General features: G+C 41.5%; 1 protein-coding gene across 5 annotated transcripts in view; it reads right to left on the bottom strand.

Moving 5' to 3' along the window:
- rfx3 (regulatory factor X, 3 (influences HLA class II expression)) overlaps window positions 1–25,373 on the bottom strand; it is a 348,433-nt gene that overhangs the window by 127,570 nt on the left and 195,490 nt on the right. For all 5 annotated transcript variants that reach the window (XM_078214298.1, XM_078214299.1, XM_078214297.1 and 2 more), the window contains one exon: window positions 25,057–25,315. In XM_078214298.1, coding sequence (XP_078070424.1) covers window positions 25,057–25,315 — 259 coding nt within the window. The remainder of the gene's footprint in view (window positions 1–25,056; window positions 25,316–25,373) is intronic.

Here is a 25,373-nt window from a genome sequence, read left to right as displayed (position 1 = left end):
GACTTCAGGAAACGTAGTGGAGGACATGCCCCGTCAACATCAACGGTGATGAAGTGGATACAGATGATCAGGATACAGATGTTTCAGACAGGATAGAAGGGGATGTAAAAGGGGTGGGGGAGTTGCACTACTGGTTAAGGAGAATATCACAGCCGTACTGCGAGAGAACACCTTGGAGGGCTCAGGCTCATACAGCAAGGCAATATGGGTAGAGCTCAGGAATAGAAAGGGTGTAGTCACAATGTTGGGGGTTCACTATAGGTCGCCCAACTGCCAGCGGGAGACAGAGGAACAGATAAGTAGGCAGATTTTGGCAAGGTGTCAAAGTAACAGGGTTGTTGTGGTGGGAGATTTTAACTTCCCCTATGTTGACTGGGACTCACTTAGTGCTAGGGGCGTGGATGGGGCAGAGTTTGTAAGGAGCATCCAGGAGGACTTCTTGAAACAGTATGTAGATAGTCTGACTAGGGAAGGGGCCTATTGGACCTGGTACTGGAGAATGCGCCCGGCCACGTGGTCAACGTTTCAGTAGGGGAGCAGTTCGGGAACAGTGACCACAATTCAGTAAGCTTTAAGGTACTGATGGATAAAGAAAAGTGTAGTCCTCAAGTTAAGGTGCTAAATTGGGGGAAGGCAAATTATAACAATATTAGACAGGAACTGAAGAATGTAGATTGGGGGCAGATGTTTGGGGGCAAATCAACATCTGGCATGTGGGAGGCTTTCAAGTGTAAGTTGATAGGGATTCAGGACCAGCACATTCCTGTAAAGATGAAGGATAAATATGGCAAGTTTTGGGAACCTTGGATAACGAGAGATATTGTGAGCCTAGTCAAAGAGAAAAAGGAAGGATTTGTCAAAGCTAGGAGGCTGGGAACACACAAAGCGTGGAAATCAAGGAAAGTAGAAAGAAACTTAAGCAAGGAGTAAGGAGGGCTCAAAGGGTTCATGAAAAGTCATTGGCCAGCAGGGTTAAGGAAAATCCGAAAGCTTTTTATACATATATAAAGAGCAGGAGGGTAGCCAGGGAGAGGGTTGGCCCACTCAAGGAAGAGGGAGGGAATCTATGCATGGAGCCAGAGGATATGGGCGAGGTATTAAATGAGTACTTTGCGTCAGTATTCATCAAAGAGAAGGACTTGGTGGATGATGTGTCTGGGAAGGGTGTGTAGATAGTTTGAGTCAAGTTGAGATCAAAAAGGAGGTGGTATTGGGGTTCTTGAGAAACATTAAGGTGGACAAGTCCCCAGGGCCTGATGGGATATACTCCAGAATGCTGAAAGAAGCAAGAGAGGAAATTTCTGGGGCTTTGAGAGAAATCTTTGTATCCTCACTGCCTACAGGGGAGTCATGATGTGGAGATGCCGGCGTTGGACTGGGGTAAACACAGTAAGAAGTTTAACAACACCAGGTTAAAGTCCAACAGGTTTATTTGGTAGCAAAAGCCACACAAGCCTTCGGAGCTCCAAGCCCCTTCTTCAGGTGAGTGGGAATTCTGTTCACAAACAGGACATATAAAGACACAGACTCAATTTACATGAATAATGGTTGGAATGCGAATACTTACAGCTAATCAAGTCTTTAAGATACAAAGAACGTGAGTGGAGAGAGCATCAAGACAGGCTAAAAAGATGTGTATTGTCTCCAGACAAGACAGCCAGTGAAACTTTGCAGGTCCAGGCAAGCTGTGGAGGTTACAAATAGTGTGACATGAACCCAATACGCTGCGACAACGGATGAATGAACACCGCTTGACAATCACCAGGCAAGACAGTTCTCTTCCTGTTGGGGAGCACTTCAGCGGTCACGGTCATTCGGCCTCTGATATTCGGGTAAGCGTTCTCCAAGGCGGCCTTCACGACACACGACAGTGCAGAGTCGCTGAGCAGAAACTGATAGCCAAGTTCCGCACACACTAGGACGGCCTCAACAGGGATATTGGGTTCATGTCACACTAGTTGTAACCCCCACAGCTTGCATGGACCTGCAAAGTTTCACTGGCTGTCTTGTCTGGAGACAATACACATCTTTTTAGCCTGTCTTGATGCTCTCTCCACTCACGTTCTTTGTATCTTAAAGACTTGATTAGCTGTAAGTATTCGCATTCCAACCAAATACATGACAAATACATGAATAGGATGGGAATAGAGGGATACGGTCCCTGGAAGGGTAGGGGGTTTTAGTTAAGTTGGACAGCATTGTTGGTGCAGGCTTGGAGGGCCGAAGGGCCTGTTCCTGTGCTGTAATTTTCTTTATTCTTTGGTCAAGAGCTTCAAGTATCTATGTGTCCAGATCACCAACAACCTGTCCTGGTCCCCCTGTGCTGACGCTATAGTTAGGAAATCCCACCAATGCCTCTACTTTCTCAGGAGGCTAAGGAAATTTGGCATGTTCGCTATGACTCTCACCAATTTTTATAGATGCAACATAGAAAGCATCCTTTCTGGATATATCACAGCTTGGTACGGCTCTGGTCAAGAATGCAAGACAGTATAAAGGGTTGTGAACGGAGCCCAGTCCATCACGCAAACCATCCTACGATCAACTGACTCTGTATACACTTCCCGCTGCCTCGGAAAAGCAGCCTGGATAATCAAGGACCCCATGCATCCTGGAGATACTCCCTTGCACCTTCTCCCATCAGGAAAATTATACAAAGGTCTGAGATCACGAACCAACCGACTCAAGAACAGCTACTTCCCTGCTGCCATCAGACTTTTGAATGGACCAACATATATTAAGCTGACCTTTCTCTAGACTCTATCTGTAACTGCAACAATATATTCTGCAACCTCTCCTTTCCTTCTTCCTATGAACGGTATGCTTTGTCTGTATAGTGTGCAGGAAACAATACCTTTCATTGTTTCCCAATACATGTGACAATAATAAATCAAATCAAATTAAGCTTCCCATGTAGCTTTCTGTTTAAATATTTGGCTTTTGTAAGTGTTTTTGTCTCTGTTTTAATTTCCATGTTCGCCATGAGAGGAGATCCTATGGCAGACAGTTCCTGCCAACTGCCTAGGATGAGGGACATCACACACTTGAGTATGAAGTGTTAATTGACTAATGTGAAGTAGTAGATTGCTCATAGTCTTTGGGCAAATAACTTCAAAGCGTTTTAAACAATTTTTGGTCCAATATTTCTTTTAATACTTCAACCATCTAATTTGATTATTTCTTTCCCAAAATTCTTTTCTATAATAATGGTCAAAAAATCCATAAGAATTACATATTTTCTGTGGCCCATGTAATCAAAATTCTGCAGCCACCTGCAGGCCACGGGTACTTTTATGGTCATCCACAGTCCCTGAATGTGAGCAACTTTGCCCTTTCCATAATCACGGCCCTTTACCAAATAGCCATGAAAGATCATGAAAATTGCTTTAACTTTTGAAACGTTATATAAAAAAAAACAGGGTTGACCTGCTTCACAGCCTTTTCATCCCTCAGTACACAGATACAGAAGTGTTCAGAGGGGCAATTTTTTCACACAGAGGGTGGTGGCTGTCTCGAACAAGCTGCCAGAGGTAGTAGTAGAGGCGGGTACAATTTTGTCTTTTAAAAAGCATTTTGATAGTTACATGGGTACGATGGGTATAGAGGGATATGGGCCAAATGCGGGCAATTGGGATTAGCTTAGGGGTTTAAAAACAAATGGGCGGCATGGACAAGTTGGGCCGAAGGGCCTGTTTCCATGTTGTAAACCTCTATGACTCTATGCTGAATGAAAGCTAGAGTCATGTGAAACAATATCATCTGGGATATTATTCGTAGCCATTCCAGTAGTGAGGTAAGTCGGGACTGAGAGTCACTGAGTGAGAAGGCTCCCTGCTTCTATTAATAAAAGATTCATGATGCTTATAGCTGCAAACTACACAGAATGAGACAAGTGAAATCCTACATTAGGAATGCTGACAAAAACATCTGCTCAAGGTCTGTATTTAAACTCCCAACTGAGATTTAATGAAAAGAAATGGGAGAATTAACATTCTGCACAGTATCTGCAGCTGAGGCTCAAAAGAACCACACACACCAAAGTCAAAAACGAAAAAGCTGAACATGGGCTGCTTAAAAGCTGATACAACCCCAAGAGTTAGCTGCTCAAAAGCAACCCTGAAAACATGCTTTAGGGCAAATGAAAATCAGGAGTTTATCTGAAAGCACAATGGGACCTTAGAATCATTGAAGCCTTACAGTACAGAAGAGGCCATTCAATCCATCGAGTCTGTACCAACCACAATCCCACCCAGGCCCTATTCCCATAATCCCACACACATTTACCCTGCTAATCCCCCTGACACTAGGGTCAATTTTAGCATGGCCACTCAACCTAACCCGCATATCTTTGGACTGATTGGTAACGACTTGAGCTGTAGGTGTACCTAACATCTAACATTTTATTAAATTTGAAAAATACTCAAGTGCACAAAAGTGCAGTTAATAACAATGGCGAATTTAGAATTTATTGAAGAAAGATGTGTGTGTTAAAGATGTAAGATTCATTTTCTCGGTTGATTTGAGACATGAGCCCCAAATGAGTTTGGCATTTGATTTTATGCCTTTTCTGATATTTTGGAGGCGATCGTAATCCAGTTTTTCACATCAAAAATAGTTTATCTTGGAAGGAATACAGATATTTAAAACATAAAAATGAAAGCAATTGTAGGAACCTAAAATAACTTTAAAGGGCAATATTAAATCAATGAATTAATGTCCACTTAAAATCACGAGTAAAGGAACATGAAGCGAAAGTGCTAAGCATTTGTCTACAATAATTTCTCGCCTACATTGTTCTTTTGAATTAATCAAAGCGATTTATTTTCTTGTACATGAAATGAAAAACAAATTATTCTAAATTATAATTATACTATGATTATTTTTTTCAAAGTGCACAAAATCTGTTTTCAGGGACCAGCATGGGAAGCTGATTTTATTTTTCCTGACTGACTGCCTCTAATCAGGGATTTGCAATCTATTATAATCTTATTAATTATATTGACTCATATTGATAACCACCAATCCTCTTGGGCAAAAAACAAAGATTTTTCATGTGAAGTGCTAACAAGTTGACACACAAGTTTGAAAGCTGACTCAGTGTAAAAACTGATAGTTGATCTATATACTGGTCACCCATTTTCTCCTGTCTCTTTTTTATGTGCAGAGATTGATTTGGCCTTCTGTAGAAAACTATCAAATAAAGGTGCTATATTTAAAAGTCTTAAAGTTTTCTACTTTTGCTATAAAGCGCTTTACGACACCTTGAAGACATGGTATAATATCAATGCAAATCCTTTTTTAAAACATTCACTTAAGAGGTTCCTTCAGGAACAACCTGCTCTTTTCCCTTACAAGAGAAATGCATGTGCCAGTACACTAATACTAAAGCATGTCAGCTGGGCTAAATCTGATAACTTAAGATAGAATCATAGAAACTGACAGCACACTAATGAGACCATTTCGCCATTCATACTTGGACTGGCATGTAGCAAGATACACATCTCTGCTTTTTGTCCATAACCCTAAAAGCTTTGCATTCTCAAGTATGCCCAACACCCTTTCAAAACAAAGATTGAAAGATGCTGAGATTGAGCAAGCTGACCTCATTCTCTACTGTTCAAATTTAACATCTAAATCAGGCATTTGGAGTAAGAAGTAAGTCATACAATTATACAGGATAAGAGATTTGTTAATTATAGTGTTCTCACATAGCATCTTGGCATTCTTCCTACAAGATTGATGGTAACATTTTAACAAATGAGAATCATTGTCTAAATTGCCTTCCTTTTTATTTGTGTTAAAGCTCAGTTAGTGGATTGCAGGAATTACATTAATGAATTAAAAACTTTATGAAAGGTATTTAAAAATACTCTGCTTCTATTTTGCTAGTTAAAGCACAAATAGGTTCCCTTAAGCCCCACAATTCCCACAAAATAGTCTGAAGGATCTACATTGATAGCTTATTGATGGCTCACAGTAGATTGCTGAAAGCACACTTAAGTCCAATATATTGCTGAAACAGGAGCGTATTGCATCATGATAAAAAGCTGGAAATCAAAAGATGGCACTACAGAAAGCTTCTTTCTGTCTGAATTTATGACCCATATGATCAGTGTTATAAATCACTACAACCTTAATGTACTACAAAATGTCAATATCTATTAAATGTCTTTTTATAGAAGCCTTCACATGTGGTACTATATAAATGTCTTACATGTAACTGCTGGATATATTGATTGCTTGTCTTACGCTGCAAGCACAGAACTGCTTTGCAGCTTTCAACCTCAGACACACTTAGAGAACACTGATAAAATTGATTTTCTTTACATTTCTAACACTGACCATTCCAGATTACAATGAGAAAAACGGGCAAAAGAGAGTTTCCCATTTAAGCCGCTGAGCTTTCATTTTGGAAGGTGGAAACGAGAACTTCCTAAGTGCTGACTTGGGTTTTTTTTCATTAGGCTGACCTCACTTGTTTTGAGATAGAAAGAAAATAATACAGAATCTGATTTTTCACATTTCTTTCTGAGGTTACTCTCAGTCTCACAGTAGTATATTAAATTTGAATGAAATTCAAAAATTAATCTACATTAAATATTAGGCTGAAATTTGCTGATCACCTATGTCATAGTTAAGGATGCATTACTACTTTTGGGAAGTTATGATTATTACTCAAGTTATGTCAAATTTTCCTGTGCCCCACTCCTGTGTGAACCTTGCCAAAACAGTGAGAATTCAATCTTCAAAGCTCTATCTGCGATATAATAGCAATGTCCAATTTATTGGATTAACACTGCTTCAACTGGTATTGTTACTGAGACTGAACCAGAATGATACCAGCCATCTGAAAGCTACAAAGGATCGATCAGCAGCTCAACTCGCAATTGAAAGTTTAAAACAACAACAGACACATATCTTTGGATTGTTGAAGACTTTTGCAATTGGCTAATTCGAATTTATCTGAGCAACTTCAATAGTTTAAAGGTCAATAAACGTAATGAGTGAAAATAATTATATATTTATATTAGCGAATAATGAAGAAAAAACACATTTCTTGTTATGGTCAAGGCGAGTTTTAAAAACATTCAAAATCTAAGTATGGGACGATTGCGGTCTGTCTGTGCCAGTATCGCTCCAGTTTTCTCGCCGTTTTAACAGTCATTTTTTGGGAAAATCGCAGCCATAAACTGTGTGCTTTACTTTTTCTGTCCATCTCTTCCTGTATTTCCTGATCCTCATTTCACCTTCTGTGCCTGGTTGAATTCCTAATTATATTTCCTGCTTTATACTTTCTGGTTTAAATTCTGTTGAATGGATTTTAAACTATGTGAGGATGCTGTTGTGAAGTCAGGAAGCTTTGAGGAATAGGTTTCTGGAATATCCTGCAAGATTTAACTGCAGGATTCAGGCAGCCTGGTGGCTATTTGGGTGGGAAACCTGCTGCATAGAACCACGACCTACAAGAGCAGGTAGGTATATTGAAGTAGAGAGATCGCGACAGGGGTCCAGTTTGCAGGGAGGGAGTTCATAATGATCCAGAGGTTCCAATCACGGGGAGAATCTAACACTGCTTCAGGAACCCCTATCATAGAGGGATGGCCTGATGTGAGAGGGTACTGATTGCCAGGTGTGTGTCTTTACTGATGGTTTTTGATGTCGAACAGCGGTTGGAGGAGCTTTTTTGGGTGACTTTGCAAGAGGAAACATTTCTTCTTCTCTCGGCCCACAAACTGTACTGCAAGGGCAAATACGCATGGATTTAGCCCTTTTCACCTTCTTTAAGCTGCTGAATTTCTTGAGGCCTGGGAAACCTGGCCACTTGCAGTTAAAAATAAAATGATTGTTAAAGTGAAGACATGCACCCTCATAATATTTAAATGATTGTCCCCTTTCTTGCAAAAAAGATTGGGGCTGCCATCATTCTGACTGTATCAAACTGCAAGTGGGTGTTTCATTCTTGTTCCAACTTCTTTTGAATTTTAACCTCTGGTGTGACAGTAAGACACTCTTTTTGGGAGTTAGGATTTAATCTTGTGTGCCTCAGTGAGGCTTCTCTACTTTGATTGAAGAGGTGAGATGCTCCTTGCCCTGTTTGCAGATGCCCCCTGTAAATGCTGCGCTTTTGATCAGGTATTGGATTAGAGCAAGTCGGCACTTTGAAACCTGCAAAAACTGTGCAGCTGTCAGTAAGATGCTTCACTGCTGACTGCAAAAATCAGACAAATATGCTATCCCCACACACAGACCAAAGAAAGGTCAAATTTAATTCTAGATATTTCTTGCCCTCAGTTCATTCGATATTTGGCTTTGGTTGTGGAAGGTTTTAAAGTCAAACATTTCAGGCATTGGAGCAAGGTTCATTTACAGCTAGGATTCAGAATAGGTGTGCAATACTTTTATCTTATTTCATTTCAGGATTATATATCCAACCATTCTATATTCTTTTACTTGCCAGTACTAAATATTGTCCATTGAAGCACAAGCTCTTCTCCCTCACCAGCACCAAATAGACTTAATTTAACGTACTGTTGAAGGCAATTTTCAATAACACGTTAAAAAAATTCAAAAATTAAACTAGTAAATGGATTGCCAGTATAGGTATCATGATGTGCAACGTAGTGTGACCATCAATGAAAAGCATTTATTACTGACAGGTAAGGAAGAAAAAAATGTGCTTAAAACTACAAGGCACTGATTAAGAAATAAATTGCATCACTGGTGTTTTACATTTATTATTCTACTGTTGGTTTAGGCACATCAGCTGAAATGTCCTGCTTTCTTTTAGAGACTTTTTATTAAATGGACTATTTGCTGGAGTATGTGGTGCATCATTCTGCCAGTAATTTTGTAAAATTTGAAGCCGAGATGATGAAACATCTATACAATTGTTCTCAGATGTTGACAAGGACACAAACAAAATGCTCGGCAGAATTTTGCTGTGGGCTTTCGAACCTCACCATCAGGTTCAAATGATGGTCAGAAGTCTGCACTGTGTGGCAAATAGCCAAGTCACTTTTGAATTTTCCTGAATTGGTCAATTAATTAATGCAGGAAGGCCCTTAAGGCTGGAGGGGAAACAGGATGCCCACCAACTTGAAAGTGGCAGTAGGATACCATAGCAGTTAAGTGAGGGAGAGGAGGGTGCCCCATAATGGAGATGCCCCATCCCCAACTTTTTCAAATTTAAAATAGAAAATAGATTTAGCAGCTGGCTCACGTTGTGGTGGTGATGGCAGGAGGCAAGGGGAGGGGGTGGGAATGGGTGATGGCGGGAGGGGGTGGGGATGGGCGATGGCGGGAGGGGGTGGGGATGGACGATGGCGGGAGGGGGTGGGGATGGACGATGGCGGGAGGGGTTGGGGATGGGCGATAGCGGGAGGGGGTGGGGATGGGTGATGGCGTGAGGGGGTGGGGATGGCCTCTGCACAAAGACCTGTTCCTGAACCCAGACATTCAGGCAAGGCCCCAAGGCTATTTGGAGTGCTCACATCCTGGCCTGCTGTCAGAAGGCCACCTCCGTGCAGCTAAACTATCTCCTGCAGCCTGCAGGAATTCTTAGGTCATCTGGAAAATTCCTGTAGACCTTGGACAAAAGGCCTCAATATGCATTTAACTAGTTCTATTAGCTACCCACTGCTTGTGGGGAACTCAGTAGATACAGGATAGTGTCAGGTAGTCAGCACACAAGTTGGCAGGGCTAGTTTTAGCTGCCGCTCACTTCTGTTGTCATCATGGCAGAGTCCAAAAACCCCACCTGTTAAATGGATTTAACTTATTAGCCATTGTATTATATTAAGAAAACACTATTTAAGAGGATCATCAACAACTTGAAGATCAGTTGCTCATCATTTTCTCCTGACTACTGAGTTTGTGGGACTAGTGGACGATTGAAGGAGCTGCTTACAATTGGAAGACCATAGAGTGTGATTCTGGTAGTGGGGCTGGTAATAGTTGCTATTATATTGGCCCTGGGTTATCATTGCTATAGTAGCAGTTCCTCTTGGATTAGAGATGGTGCAGAGACAATCAAGGAGGAAAAGAACTATTCGAAGAGGGAGGAGGAGGAGTGAAGCTCTCAGCAGAAGGCTTTATTTACCCAGGATCTTCTGGATTTTCCTATCTCCATCTAAGCCAAGAGCAATGTGTTTGGCATCGGCAATTCACATAACTGCAACTGACAGAACTCTGCCACCAATTGGAACAAAACCTGCAGCCTCAGAGCAGGGTGAGAACAGCGCTGTTCATGGCTATGACAGTGGCCCTCAAATTCTACATGTGGGGATCTTTCCAAGCTGTGACAGGCAACATAGCTGACAGTTAGCCATCCATTGCTGCATCTGAAAGGTGATATGCTAACAAGGGAACTTCATTGTGTTCTCCCCGAATAGAAAGGGACAGATATCAGATTAATCATGATCACATTGAATGGTGGAGCAGATTCAATGGGCCAAATTGCCTACTTTTGTTCCTATGTCTTATGGCATCCACAGATGATTTTGCCAGAAAAGCAGGCTTCCCATGGAGCATGGTGCCATCTATTGGTTTTCTAGTTGCCACTTCCGAATGCTGAGAAATTGCATCTTTTCGTGCTTGCAGACAGTTCTCCCTCAGTGGTTGTAGCATAATTGGTGCAGCTCTGCAAACTTTCAAAAGAAGACTGTAGGATGCCCTCAACTGGGAGCCGAGACAATGAGTTGTTGACAAGCTCACCAAAGTTATGGGCATTTCATGGCAAGAGGAATTGGGACATTACCTGATGCACTTTTCCACTGGACACATTTGAAAATGATCAGAAGGAGCAAATTTCCTCTCCCAAGTTCAGTGGTATGAAGAAGACCAGCATAAAATCTCCTAATGTTCCTGTTAAGAGGACTGGCTGAATCAATAGGGATTTTTGAATGGGCCTACCATATATTAAGCTGATCTTTCTCTACACCTATGACTAACAGTACATTCTTCACCCCCTCCTTCCCTTCCCCCCTAAGTACTCTATGAACGGTATGCTTCGTCTGTAAAACGTGCAAGGAACAAATATTTTCACTGTATACCAATACATAGAAAGAAGGGCTGGATTTTCACCTTTTTCACCTGGGACCCAATTCCCAGATTTCCAACACCACCCCCAGGTCTTCAGAATTCTGGGAGTGCCTTTTAATGGGGGTGGGGGAGTGGGGGTTGCTCAGTAAGATGCTCTTTTGAGGAATCGGTGCAGACTCGATGGGCCTCTTTCTGCACTGTAGGGATTCTATGGTTGTTGCCTATCCCCAATTGTCTTTGAACTGTGAAGCATGCTCAGCCATTTCAGTGGGCAGTTACGAGTTGACCATAATTCTGAGAGTCTGGAGTCATATTTAGGCCAGATCAAGCAAAGCTGGCAGAATTCTCAAAAGGAATCAATGATAATTTTATGATCTTCATTACGGAAACTAGCTTTCAATTCCAGATTAAAATTTATATGGCAGTCCCTTTCTAAAGTAAGTTCAAAAGGTCTTCCTTATGCCTTCATGCTAAGGTAAACCCCCCATTCACTTCCTATGGTCCTTTGTGCCCCCCATGCCAAGGTATGCTCCCCCAAATAACTCCATGGTCCCCCATTCCCCTTATGCCGAGCCATGGCATTCCAATGTCCACTAACTCATTAAACACTGCATTGAATCATTGGACTAATGGAATCTGTAGTGACTTTAGAATATGTATATAAAACGCTTTTAAAAAGTAATCCATTTATAATTTTCCACTATGTTTAAAATAGTCATTTTACTATGGGGCAATAAAAGTGTCAATCATTGACACCTTTTCAATTTTCATTCACTGAAATTGCACTTGAAACCACTTGATCTTATGTAAATAAACATTGTGAAATTGACAGTGGAGATCAGCGGACAATCAGACAATGTTTCCTCTGGCGCTTCGATGTTTTAGTACTCTAATGGATGTTGGGGCTCTCAGCAAAGAATACGTAGAGGCTTGGCTGAGTGACCAGAAATCAATTAATCGACTGAAACACTTAATCTCAAATTTGTCAGTATATGTCACATACTTAGATGCAAATGTCAAAGCTTCTTGCACAAGATATTCAGAAATGACAAGGCATTAAGATGCTACTAAAAAATATAAGGAAAACCCACCTGCATCCAGTGTTTGAACTCCCTCATGAATCAACAAGTGCTCAATGCACTTAAAGGTGATCACAAGCTATAGAGGCTTCTGAAGGGAGAGGGATTGTACAGAAGCACCATTTTTAGCTCTTGTACCAGTCATGAAGCAATAAGATCCTGAGCCTATGGTCATCCCATACCATTTCTTGGCATCAGAAGCCCAGATACTACAATTACTGGAGATCTTTTGGTCCCTGGGGGTCTTTCATACAGGTCTTTCATATAGTGCTCTCTACTGAGGCAAATAAACTTTACTCGGCATCAGCAAGAAACATTGGGTGTGACCTTAATACCCGTTCACGCCACGCTCCTGCTGCAGTGAGGTCGGAGAATTTGGTGGCCAGCCAAATCTCTGTTCATTGCGGAAAATCCCGCCTGCATGAACAATGGTAAGATTCTGGCTATTGTCTCTCTCTTGTAAAATCATTCTGTGGAGCTTTTTGTGCACATTTAATAAACTTCCTTCAAAATGATAGAGGATTTTCACAGTAATTTAATTCCAGTGTGAATGTAAGCCTACTTGTGACTAACAAATAAACTTTAATGATATCAAGTGGTTTGAAATCACTTTTCACACTATTTTTGTCCAACGATAATATGCTTAAGTTTCTCCAAACCAGAAAACATTGCTTAGGCTGTTGTGTTAGCTCCAGGCAGGTTCTCTCTCCTGCTTACGGACTGGCTTCTGGTAAGTTGCTTTTTATCTTGGTCAATCACATGAGAACGTGTGCGCTTTAATCATTGCACATGAAGCAGCACCACAAATCTGAATATTCAGCTCACAATGCAAATTAGTGCTTAATAACTGTGATTTTTTGAAGTGTCAATGAAGCAACTAATGCAAGCCCCAAGCTGAAGGTCAGGCCTGTTCACAGTGTGCATCAACTCAAAGATGGTATGATACAATTTAACTCCCTGGCACAGCAACAATTATTGTTTTACTATGTTATTATTTTCCCTACCTCCCACACACTTAGCAAAATAGTGCAAATGTACCATTAGAAGCTTGATTGGATGCTCTCCAATTTTCCCATTCTCTTTCCTTGCTAGGTAGCAATCAGGAACTCAAACAAGTTTGCAAGAGAAAGCAAATTATGTTTCCAACTACTTAAATGTATGTCACATTAATCTGCTGTTCATAAACCCGTTTCAACCACCTTTGAAAACATCCATTCCATTTCCTGCACTTCTGCTCTCATCCCTTCCAATCACTGACACAGAGCCACAATAACATTTCCCCAGTCCCCACCTGCCACATTCGATGCATCATGCTTTTTGTGAGCTCTAAACACATTTTCCCCTCCCCTTTCAGCAGGCTGTCAGGACCGTTCTTCTCTGACATCTCAGTCCACTTTTCTATCACCCCCAACAGCTCCTCCTCTTCACACAGCAGCTTTCCAAATGCAGATGTTATACCAACCCTTTTGCAACTTCCCTTCTCACTGCCCAAGACTTGCATCTACGTGAAACTGTGATTTTGTTTTACTTCTTTTAATTTAATATACTGTATTCGCTGCTCATTTTGTGGACTCCTTTAAATAGGAGTGACTAAACATGGGTTGGGTGACCAGTTTGCAGAACTCCTCCGCTCAATTCGCATGTTTGGCCCCAAGCTTCCATTCCCCTGTCATTTTAATTCTCCATTCCACTCCTATTCTCATTTCTCCATCCTCAGACTCTGCCACTATTCCAACAAAGCTCAATGTAAGCTCGAGGAACAGCTACTCATCTTCCGATTTGACAGGACAGCCTTCGGGCCATCTTCAGCTGCTTCATCAATGATCTCCATCATCATGTCAGAAATGGGGATGTTTGCTGAGGATTGCATAATGTTCAGCATTCTTCAGGACTCCTCAGATACTGAAGCAGTCAATGTCCAAAAGAAACAAGACCTGAACAGTATCCAGGCCTGGGCTGACAAGTGGCAGAAACATATGCGCCACACAAATGCCAAATAATGATGGCCTCCAGCACAAAAGAATCTAACCATCACCTTTTGACACTCAATGGTATCACCATTGCTGATTTCTCCACTATCAACATCCTGGCGGTCATCATTGACAAGAAACTGAACTGGATTAGCCATACAAATACTGCGTCTACAAAAGCAAGTCAGAGGCTAGGAATCCTGCAGTAACTCACCTCCTGATTTCCCACTGCATGTCCACCATATACAAAGCACAAGTCAGGAGTGTGATGGAATACTCTGCACTTGCCTGGATGAGTGCAGCTTCAATAACACTCAAGAAGCTCAACACCATCTAACCTGCTTGATTGGTAACCCGTCCACAAATATTCACTCCCTCCACCATCAATGCACAGTGACAGTAGTGTGTACCATTCATCAGATACACTGCAGGCACTCACCAAGGCTTCTTGGACAATACCTTCCTAACCATGACAGTTACCATCTAGAAGGACAAGAGCAGCAGATGCATAGGAACACTATCACCCAGGAAGTCTGCCTCCAAGCCACTCACCACCCTGACTTGGAAATATATTGCTGCTCCTTCACTGTTGCTGAGTCAAAATCCTGGATCTCCCTCCCTCACAGCACTGTAGGTGTCCTGCACCACATGGACTGCAACGGTTCAAGGCGACAGCTTACCACCACCTTTTCAAAGACAAGTAGGGATGGACAATAACTGTTGGCATAACCACCGGTGCCCACATCCCATGAATGAACAAAAAAAGCCTTCCAGGCTGTAGGAACAGATTGAGTGCCTACTGGTATTGTAATCTTTAGGGACTCAGGTTCCAACAAATAAATAGTCACACCAGATAAAAAGCACTGTAAAATATCGCGGTTGCATAACATGCTGCAATTATAGTATACAGTTGGAGCATACTGTAATGGTGATATGGGTCACTGGAACTTCAAACAGTAGCACTCTGTAAGCTGGGGAGCACGCATTCATGCTCATTGGCACCACACTGTTAGTTGTCAATCATAACCATGTCAAAAGTAGAGAAGAGCAAATAAATTTAATGGGAAAGGCTCAACAACTTGCTTTTGGAAACTGACCATCAGCAGACAGCAACCCATCCTACTTGTTATTGTTGAAGCTGTCCATAGGTGCAGAAAAATGGAGAGATAGAGTGACTAATGGGAACAATAATTACTTCCACCAAAATAGAGAAACAATTTTGAATGATCCCTTTAATAATATATTTTAAAATAGACACTGTACTGGCCCTCAAACATCACCACCTAGTTACAAATGTGAGGAAAATTACTGGCCGAGTTATTCATCAAGCATGAGTTATGATATCTTTCTTAGAAAAATAAGTTTTCATATCAAATTATTGAGAGGACAAACCATGAAGCATTTTAAGCCGTTGTTGAGGCAAAACACTATCAAACTTGAGATGTATGCAAAATACCCGATTTTCACAGGAGAAGGAGTGGTGGTTCAAGTACAGTGTCATAATGACAAGATTGTTTCATGCTGCATCCTGAACCTTTATTTTGAGCCTCAGTGACCATAAAATAATAAGCTACGAACTTTACACTTTCAGAACTGCTGCCATGATTAAACTCATAAACCACAAGGATTACAAATGTTGATCTCACTATTAAAAAATACAGCTTAACTCAATTCAAGTAAAGCAAACCACCTGTAACACAATTTGATAAGCCAAAGTTGGCCTTTAAATTCTAAGAGCGAGCATTTTTGCACCAGTTTAAACATCTTTTATCACCATGGATTAGCAACAAAAAGTCTTCCACATAAAATTATATTAACTATGAAATTACATTTCATAATGCTGCTTGTTATCCTTCATGGGATTAATTTAAATCAAGACTTCCTGAGGCATTATTGCTCTAATGGGGATTAAAATTGCTTCTTGCACACTCAATCTCTCACAGTGCAGTAATTACACTGGGTCCCTGTCCCTGGGTCCACTACGGACTTCCTACAGAAACTCAACACACATGGAGCAGTTGAACCAGGAGCACTCCTCGTCACAATGGATGTCTCGGCACTCTACACCAGCATCCCCCACGATGATGGCATTGCTGCAACGGCCTCAGTACTCAACGCCAACAACTGCCAGTTTCCAGATGCAATTTTACAACTCATCCGCTTCATCTTGGACCACAATGTCTTCACCTTCAACAACCAGTTCTTCATCCAGACACACGGAACAGCCATGGGGACCAAATTCGCACCTCAATATGCCAACATCTTCATGCACAGGTTCGAACAAGACTTCTTCACTGTACAGGACCTTCAACCGATGCTATACACTAGATACATCGATGACATTTTCTTCCTTTGGACTCATGGTGAACAATCACTGAAACAACTATATGATGACATCAACAAGTTCCATCCCACCATCAGACTCACCATGGACTACTCTCCGGAATCGGTTGCATTCTTGGACACACGCATCTCCATTAAGGACGGTCACCTCAGCACCTCACTGTACCGCAAGCCCATGGATAACCTCACGATGCTCCACTTCTCCGGCTTCCACCCTAAACACGTTAAAGAAGCCATCCCCTACGGACAAGCCCTCCGTATACACAGGATCTGCTCGGATGAGGAGGATCGCAACAGACACCTCCAGACGCTGAAAGATGCCCTCATAAGAACAGGATATGGCGCTCGACTCATCAATCGACAGTTCCGACGCACCACAGCGAAAAACCGCACCGACCTCCTCAGAAGACAAACATGGGACACGGTGGACAGAATACCCTTCGTCGTCCAGTACTTCCCCGGAGCGGAGAAGCTACGGCATCTCCTCCGGAGCCTTCAACATGTCATTGATGAAGACGAACATCTCGCCAAGGCCATCCCCACACCCCCACTTCTTGCCTTCAAACAACCGCACAACCTCAAACAGACCATTGTCCACAGCAAACTACCCAGCCTTCAGGAGAACAGTGACCACGACACCACACAACCCTGCCACAGCAACCTCTGCAAGACGTGCCGGATCATCGACACGGATGCCATCATCTCATGTCATCATCTCACGGTACATACTCTTGCAACTGGGCCAACGTTGTCTACCTGATACGCTGCAGGAAAGGATGTCCCGAGGCATGATACATTGGGGAAACCATGCAGACGCTATGACAACGGATGAATGAACACTGCTCGACAATCATCAGGCAAGACTGCTCTCTTCCTGTGGGGGAGCACTTCAGCGGTCACAGGCATTCAGTCTCTGATCTTCGGGTAAGCGTTCTCCAAGGCGGTCTTCACGACACACGACAGCGCAGAGTCGCTGAGCAGAAACTGATAGCCAAGTTCCGCACACGAGGACGGCCTAAACCGGGATCTTGGGTTCATGTCACACTATCAGTAACCCCCACAGCTTGCCTCCTGGGCTTGCAGAATCTCACTGGCTGTCCTGTCTGGAGACAATACACATTTCTTTAACCTGTGCCTAATGCTCCCTCCACTCACATTGTCTGTATCTTTAAGACTTGATTAGCTGTAAAGATTCGTAAGTATTCTGTAAATTGATTTTTTGTCTGTGTGTGCCTTGTTTGGGAGCAGATATCCACTCCATCTGACGAAGGAGCAGGGCTCCAAAAGCTAATGACATTTGCTACCAAATAAACCTGTTGGACTTTAACTGGTGTTAAAACTCTTACTGTGTTTACCCCAGTCCAACGCCGGCATCTCCACATCATCCCTGTTACAGCACAGGTGATGGGGTCTACATAATGAGAGGTGAACTCGAGTTATAATCAGGTTCTTTCAAAAACACAAAACCAGTATTCAGAATAATAAAATAAAACAATTAATTCAAATAATAGAAATGTTATTTCTTTTGGTAACAGAAATGTGAATAAACATGTACAACCAATCACTATTGAATGCTTGGAGAAATAAATAATTTTTAATTGTTTGCCATTATTCCTTGCCTCTGTCTTTGCTAGACGCAGGATGTTTTGGTGTCCTAATTGCAGCAGTTGCTTTTTCATGGGTTTCCAACCATCTCAGGTGACTTTTCTAGGTACTAGACTACAGAAGGGATGATGGCAGTGGTTCAGTCTCAGCACTTCGTCATCATCTTCTTGCTGGACATCTTGAGGGTTTGGATCTGTTACACTTACCAACATTTCATCAGCTGTCATTTTATTGGTAGCTACTTGGGCATCGATATTCAATCTCTCATTCATGTTGTCAGTGTTTAATTTGGCTCCAAGAATGGATTTGATGTTGTTTAGATTGTGGACATTGAATACATTGTAGTCCACAATTCGCTTCTCGCAATTATGTATTTTTTCTTCAATAAATGCTTCAAAACCTCCTGTGTTGTCGCTATTGGTTTCCAACTCAGATGCTGTACCCAAAAGTTTTTGAGACAATTGTCACTTCTTGCACGGTATGGTGCATATACAGATTCTCTCTTTCTCACCAAGTTTACTTCAGGCAAATCATGACAAGCTACTTATGGTCCACCATTCCTTTGAACTGTTCACTTTCTGTGATTACTTTTGAAGGTCGATATGATGCCTTGCTCAAAGGATTGAATTTTCTTATGTCCTTATTTTGCATTACCAGGTTCTCTGGGGAATGGTATGCAGGGCAGTTGCCAAGCAGTGAAATGACCTTTCGCAATAGTTTGTTCTGTTCGAAATAGTTTCTGACATGTGGTACAAATTCATGGAGGAACTAGTCTTCGAAAATTGATGACATTACCTAGGTTCAGGTACTAATTCAGTACCAACAATGATTTTAACTTTGGATGATGGAAGCAGCGGGGTTTGATGAATTTTTCGATGACATGCAGAGTTGCATTTTGCAGACTAGTTTTGTTGCAGCAAAGGAGGATTTCATGAAGCTTTGCCTTTATCTCCTTATTTTGGAATGTTTTGTTAGTGTAATTTGTTGTTTCTAGTGTCTTTTTCGATAACTTTATGTGGTATAGGGCTGCTTCGTAGCAGTTGTACACCTGTTAGTTCTTCATGTAAAATCTCCTCTAATTCAGCAGAAAATGATATTGTGACATGCTGGATTGCAGATTGTTGTTCTCTTCTTTTGGTAACTTGCGAAGTGCCATGTTGTTTCTTGAATCCTGCCAACCATCTTTTCCAATCTCAGTTCAAGCATAGGCATTTCCGTTCATTTGGTAGTAAAATATCTTGGCCTGAGCTTGAATAAGAGGACTAGATATGGATATGCCCCTGGTTCGCTGCTGGGTGTACCATGTGTAATGGTCTTGTTGGGAGGTTTATTGTTTGCATTATGTCCTTTCCTTTGCAACTTCACTTCATCTTTAAGCCACCCACAAAACACCTCTGTTGATCCGGGCAATGATTTTCAGCTTTTTAGAAATGGTGCAAGATTTGCTTTTTTGTGATTTGGTACACATGATTTTGTGTTGATATATACGTAGCAACGCCGATTTAACCAACATTTATACAGAAACAATTGGCACATTAATTATTCACAAGATTACCATCTCATTGGCTGGTCCTAAATCATTTGCAGAACACGTGTAATTCAAGGAAACGAAAATTTTGGGGTGACTGTCCTCTACATCAATACAAGATTCAGACAATGGCCATTTACAACAAGAGTGAGTTTATCCACTGCCCTTTGGAGTTTAATGGTTATAACATTGCTAAACCACACTAAACATTCAGGGGAGGGAGATGGTTTGTACGGGGCGGGTGGTGGTCACCATTGACCAGAAAACTCAATTGGATCAGTTGCATAAATGCTGTGGTGACGTAGAACAAGTCAGAAGCTGAGTATTCTGCATGGAATGACTCACTACCTTATTCTTCATAGGCTTTTCACCACCTTCAAGGCATAACTCAGGACTGGGACTAACGGGATCAAAGGATATTGGGTGGGGTCAGGATATTGAATGCGATGATCAGCCATGATCAAAATGAATGGTGGAGCAGGCTCGAAGGGCTGAATGGCCTACTTCTGCTTCAGTTTCTATGTTTCTAATACTGTGCACTTGTCTGGATTAATGCAACCAGAACAACCCTCAAGAAACTATCCAGGACAAAGCACTTCACTTGATCAGCAACTTCATTCACCTGTTTAAACATGCACGTCCTTCACTAGCCTCTCTGGCTGCAGGATAAAATGCAGCAACTTGCCAATTCTTCTGTGGGAGTCACACCCAAATCCACAATCTTCACCATCCAAGAACAACTTAAGAACAGCTTCTTCCCTACTGCTATCAGACTTATGAATGGACCTACTTGATATTAAGCTGATCTTTCTCTATACCCTAGCTATGGCTGTAACACTACATTCTGCACTCTCTCCTTTCCTTCTCTATGTATGGTATGCTTTGTCTATATAGGGCGCAAGAAGCAATAATTTTCACTGTGTACTAATACATGTGACAAAAATAAATCAAATCAAATCAGGTTCATAGAAACACCATCAATTCCAGGTTCCCCATCTTAACATGGGCATAAATGCAAGATAATTCATTCAGTATCATTGGGTTAAAATCTTGGAATTCTCACCCTGACAGTATTGTGGGAGCACCGCCAGCACAAGACTACAGTGGTTCAAGAAGTTTGCACATCACCACCTTCTGAAGGGATGGCCAATAAATGCTGGTTTTTGCAGGAGTGCCCAGTTTTCATGGTTGAATTAAAAACATAACTATGTTTCGTTGAAAGTTAGAACATGTAAGTATGCTAACTGCTCACATTTGCCAAATACAGATAAATGAGGAGGCAGAGATAAAGACTTCAAAGAACGAAACACAAACTCCAACCTTAATGTTTATAGAGATTTCTGCATTGTTAAAACTAATGCTGCCAAATCTACCTCCGCTGTTTTAAGGCTGCCCTCACTCTTGGTAGACACCATAAGCCAAACCCAAAATTTCACTCTTTTCCGCCAAATTTTGGGTTCTTTCTTCACCATGATGACAAACCAACAATCCCTTCAAGCTGTCAAAACCCAGCAGTCCCATGACAGTGCTGCCAAATTCAAGGATTCCCAACCCTGACAGCAGGAATCTCCAGTGCCGCCCCCTCCCCCCACACTCCATGACTCTTATTACCAGTACTTCTTAAATATTAGATCTATAACTTAAGCAATACATCTTTTATACCATCATGCAGTGTTTTCTCAACAAGAGAATAAAAGTTAAATACATATGTAATGCAATAGGTATGTGAGTGGTTATGTCTCTTTCAATCTCTCGCTCTCAGAGAGCAGTAAGGGACAGGGTTGTGGAATTTAATCACCAGTAAAAAAAAAGTTAAAATGTATTTATTAGTCACAAGTAAGGGTTACATTGACACTGCAATAAAGTTACTGTGAAATTTGCCACAGTCCGGCGCCTGTTTGGGTCAATGCACCTAACCAGCGCGTCTTTCAGAATGTGGGAGGAAACCGGAGCATCCAGAGGAAACCCACGCAGACACAGGGAGAACATGCAAACCCCACACAGACAGTGACCCAAGCCAGGAATCGAACCCAGGTCCCTGGCGCTGTAAAGGAGCAATGCTAACCACCGTGCTACAAAATTCACATTAAAACAGTAGAGATCTGCAGTCAAACTTTAAATACAGGATTTCTGGTTATTCTTTCATAAAAGACTTTCATAAAATCAGAAGTTCTCACTTTGGAAAAAGCTACGTGAAGCTATTGATATATAAAAACAGCCCTACCAATTGTCATATCTCTCTCTATGGAGGTCTATATTACTGGTTAAAAACGTAGAGCTTTGGTTTCAGTTTAAGGTGAATTGGGCTTGTTTGCTTTTGGTTTGGTTATGTATGTTTGGGTGTGTTTGCAAACAATGCTTTAACTTTTGAACTAGCTGAGAGGCTTATAGATGCAAGAAAGCTGTGAGGTTGTAAAGGAGAAAATTGTTTAGGGTGGAGATATACTCTAAACAGAAAACTAGCGAGTTTAGGGCCTTTTATTGTACAAAAATGCAAATCTAAGAGAAGGTGACCTGGAAGTTACAAACATCCAGTCTGTGTTTAGCCAGAGAACTCAGTTCTATACTTTGAGAGGGGAAAACAGGGCATTCTAGGGAACTGCATAGGACCAAGTCATTCTGTAAAGAGAGAAGTACAACTATGGAATTGATAGCAAGGGACTGCCTCTTTGAAATGGTAGCCACAGTAAAAAAAGGCTAAGCTGGCTAAGTCCTTTGGATTGACTTGAAGGTAGAAGCTCATATTGTTTAGAATCATTCGCTTATTTCTTCAATGTGCCAATTTAGCCATTATTGCTCATATATGTTTTGTTCAAGTTCATAACTTAAAAATTCTTTTGGGACTTCAACTTAATCTTGGAGTTCTGCCTCTAATTTCCTTACCCTTGGTTCTTCCAAACATTATATTCTTTAAATGATAATGGTTGATCAAGTCAGATCTGCTTGGCTAGTATTCTCATAACTGCAACCATTTTGCAATTAAGTACAAATATTATCAAGAGTCTGGCCTTGGGACTTATTTCTATTCTTAAAATATGAAAGAATATTTGGGAACTGTTTTCCTCCGAGTTGGAAAGGAAGATTTACATCTGATGGACTCAATATTATTCAAGGTGGGAACACTTCGGACTGAATTTTGGTTACCTAGATGGCTAGCTTGAGCTGGGAAATTTGACAACTCTCCAGACCCGCCTCGATAAAAAGTGCCCAGTAATGAGTGTTTTTACTCTGGGGAAGCAGGCGCAGGCTGACAGGAAGATCTGCCTCTGTTTTCTGAGACCGTCTCATCTCTCACCCATGGCTCCTCATACCTGCCATGCCAATTCAACAGCTACTGATCCAATATCCACCATGGGAAAACCTTAGGAGCCATGTGGAGATCAGAGAAAGTAAACTTAACTGCCCAATAGAACTCTCACTCCTATACATTTGATTGTGAAAGCCCATTAAAAGGTTTTAAATCTTAAGTGGTTAATCTCTCTATAAACAAACACGCTTATATTCAAATACCACATCAAAGACAGCTAATCCTTTGTTAGACTCTTTAAACAGCTAATCAATTTGTGAACTCAGAACCCCTGCCAAGATAATTACAGTTTTTTTTTGAAATTCAGCCAAGCATTCATAACAACACAATGATATCCATTGGGAAATGTCAACAAAGATCTATAGTAAAACTACATATCTAGACGCTTTTTTCCCCCTAACCTGCACCCGTCAATCACTGCAGCCCATCAGAGGGCTTTTTAAAAACACTATCTGATGGCTGCAGCCATTATGTTTAAGTTGAAAGAGTGGAAGATTGAAAACAAAATTTAGATCCTAACAGTTACAGACTTAGGCCATGCTCGCCCCAAAACCGGAAAATCCTGCCCGAGGTCAACAGACCTTTGCATGGTTCACTCCCTGCTCAATACGATTCCTGTGGCAGGTGGGATAGGAAAATTCCCCCCCCTCCCCTTATCTGCCATTCAAGATAATTTATGCCTTCTCCATCAATTTGTGACTCGCACACTGTGGATTAAGGCTGTTGCAACAGGCAAAATAGGGTGGTTTGAACTCCGCACTGAGTTCAAGTGGCCCTGCTGAATTTGGGTTTCCCCCAAATCACGCCCTGTCCCCTTCCCCCATCAGCAAAAAATAGGATCTGCTGGAAATGAGGGTGAAACATCTGCATTCAGGTCCTGCTTGCCTTTTTAAAAAGGTCCCTGGCGCCTTTCTGATTCCATCAAAATACAGCCTTCTATTTTCTTCAAATCTGCCTGTATACAATCATTATAATTGCAGCAGCTGTCATTGAACAAAACAGCTTCCTAACTACCAATGCTGTTCCATAATATAGTCCATGTTTAGGGTTCAGGCTTCTTAGCAACAAAACAACTCATTTTTCTGAGAGTTTAAGTTTGCATTCAAATTTAGTAAACATTCACATTTTGTGCAATCAAATAATTGGCCCCGTCATATTCTCACACTTATCCAATTACATCATTTCAACCAGCCCTCCTAAACCACCCCTCCCCCCAATGCCATCTATCACACCACCCTACCCCATTCCTACCATCCCTCTTATCCCCATCCTGCACTTGCTATTCCCAGCCCTCCGCTCGATCCCATTCCATTTCACAACCGTTCAAACGAGCTGCCCTTTGCTGCATTTGTTCGTACACACACGCACAATCTCTACCAACCATTGGAGGATATATGTACATTATGGGCTCCAGTCCTCCATGCATCCCACATGTGCCAGGTATGGCCCACTAAATAAACCCAACAATGGTGCAGCCCTCAAACGAGCTAATCAAAACTGTCCAGGAAGATAATAATTGAGCGTTAGTATATGGATATTAGATGGAATTTGACTTGTATAGTCACTGCAAAACACTAACTAGCCTGGAATATTATCCCAACATGGAATAAACCCTATAATTATGTAGCACTTTATTTTTGAACATGAATAACCCCTCCCATAAGTCCCACAGTCCCAGATTTACGTATTTGGTGTAGAGATTGCTCCTGGTGTCCAGTTCGCAATGGCAGGCCGGTGCTATTGGATTTACACCTCTTTATACCATAATGTTACCAAAATATGCACCAATGAGCTGCAGGGTACAGTGGGTGTCAAGTAAATCTTGGAAACTATATGTTTTATCTTTTTTGCAAAACACAGATTAAAAATATATACGCTATAATTACATAGCAGTTTATTTTTGAATGTGAATAATGCTCCAGAGATGTAACAGTATGTATAAATGTAATTAAAAAGTAGTGTGGAGCTTGATAAATAAATATAATTCAAATCAGGCCAAGAATCAAACGATTTTTTTCTGTCCAGGTCTATCAGTAAAATTTTAATTACAAATTACACCTGTTTTTGGATAACTCAGCCTTGATCCTCAATTCATTAAGTTTTATATGTAAAACAATACAATTAATATAATCTGAATTAAAATTTGCAGCAGATCAAAGTGCATTATATTCTGCAATTACTTACTGTGGCTGGAGAAGCACGTGTTGTGTGGCTGACTGGGTGATTGGCTCCCTCCATTGATCCGCCTATAAGATAGGCACCCCCTGAGCTGCTGATTATCTGACCGCCTGTTACACCCATTGGAATGCCGCCAGTGCCCACCATGTTGTGGGACGAGACCACTGTTGTCACCTGGGCAGAGTTTCCTTGGGAGTCAAAATATGTTCCTCCTGTGTTCTGGCTATACATTTGGGCTTCCGAGTAGGGATAGGTAGTTGATCGTCTGAGAAAAACAATTAAAAGCAAAGTTTAATATTTTTGCATAAGTAAACCTTTCTTCA

Source organism: Mustelus asterias, chromosome 6, assembly GCF_964213995.1.
Source record: "Mustelus asterias chromosome 6, sMusAst1.hap1.1, whole genome shotgun sequence".
Taxonomy (NCBI): Eukaryota; Metazoa; Chordata; class Chondrichthyes; order Carcharhiniformes; family Triakidae; genus Mustelus; species Mustelus asterias.
The sequence above is the reverse complement of the archived record's forward strand: the minus strand, read 5'-3'. Positions and strand labels throughout refer to the sequence as shown.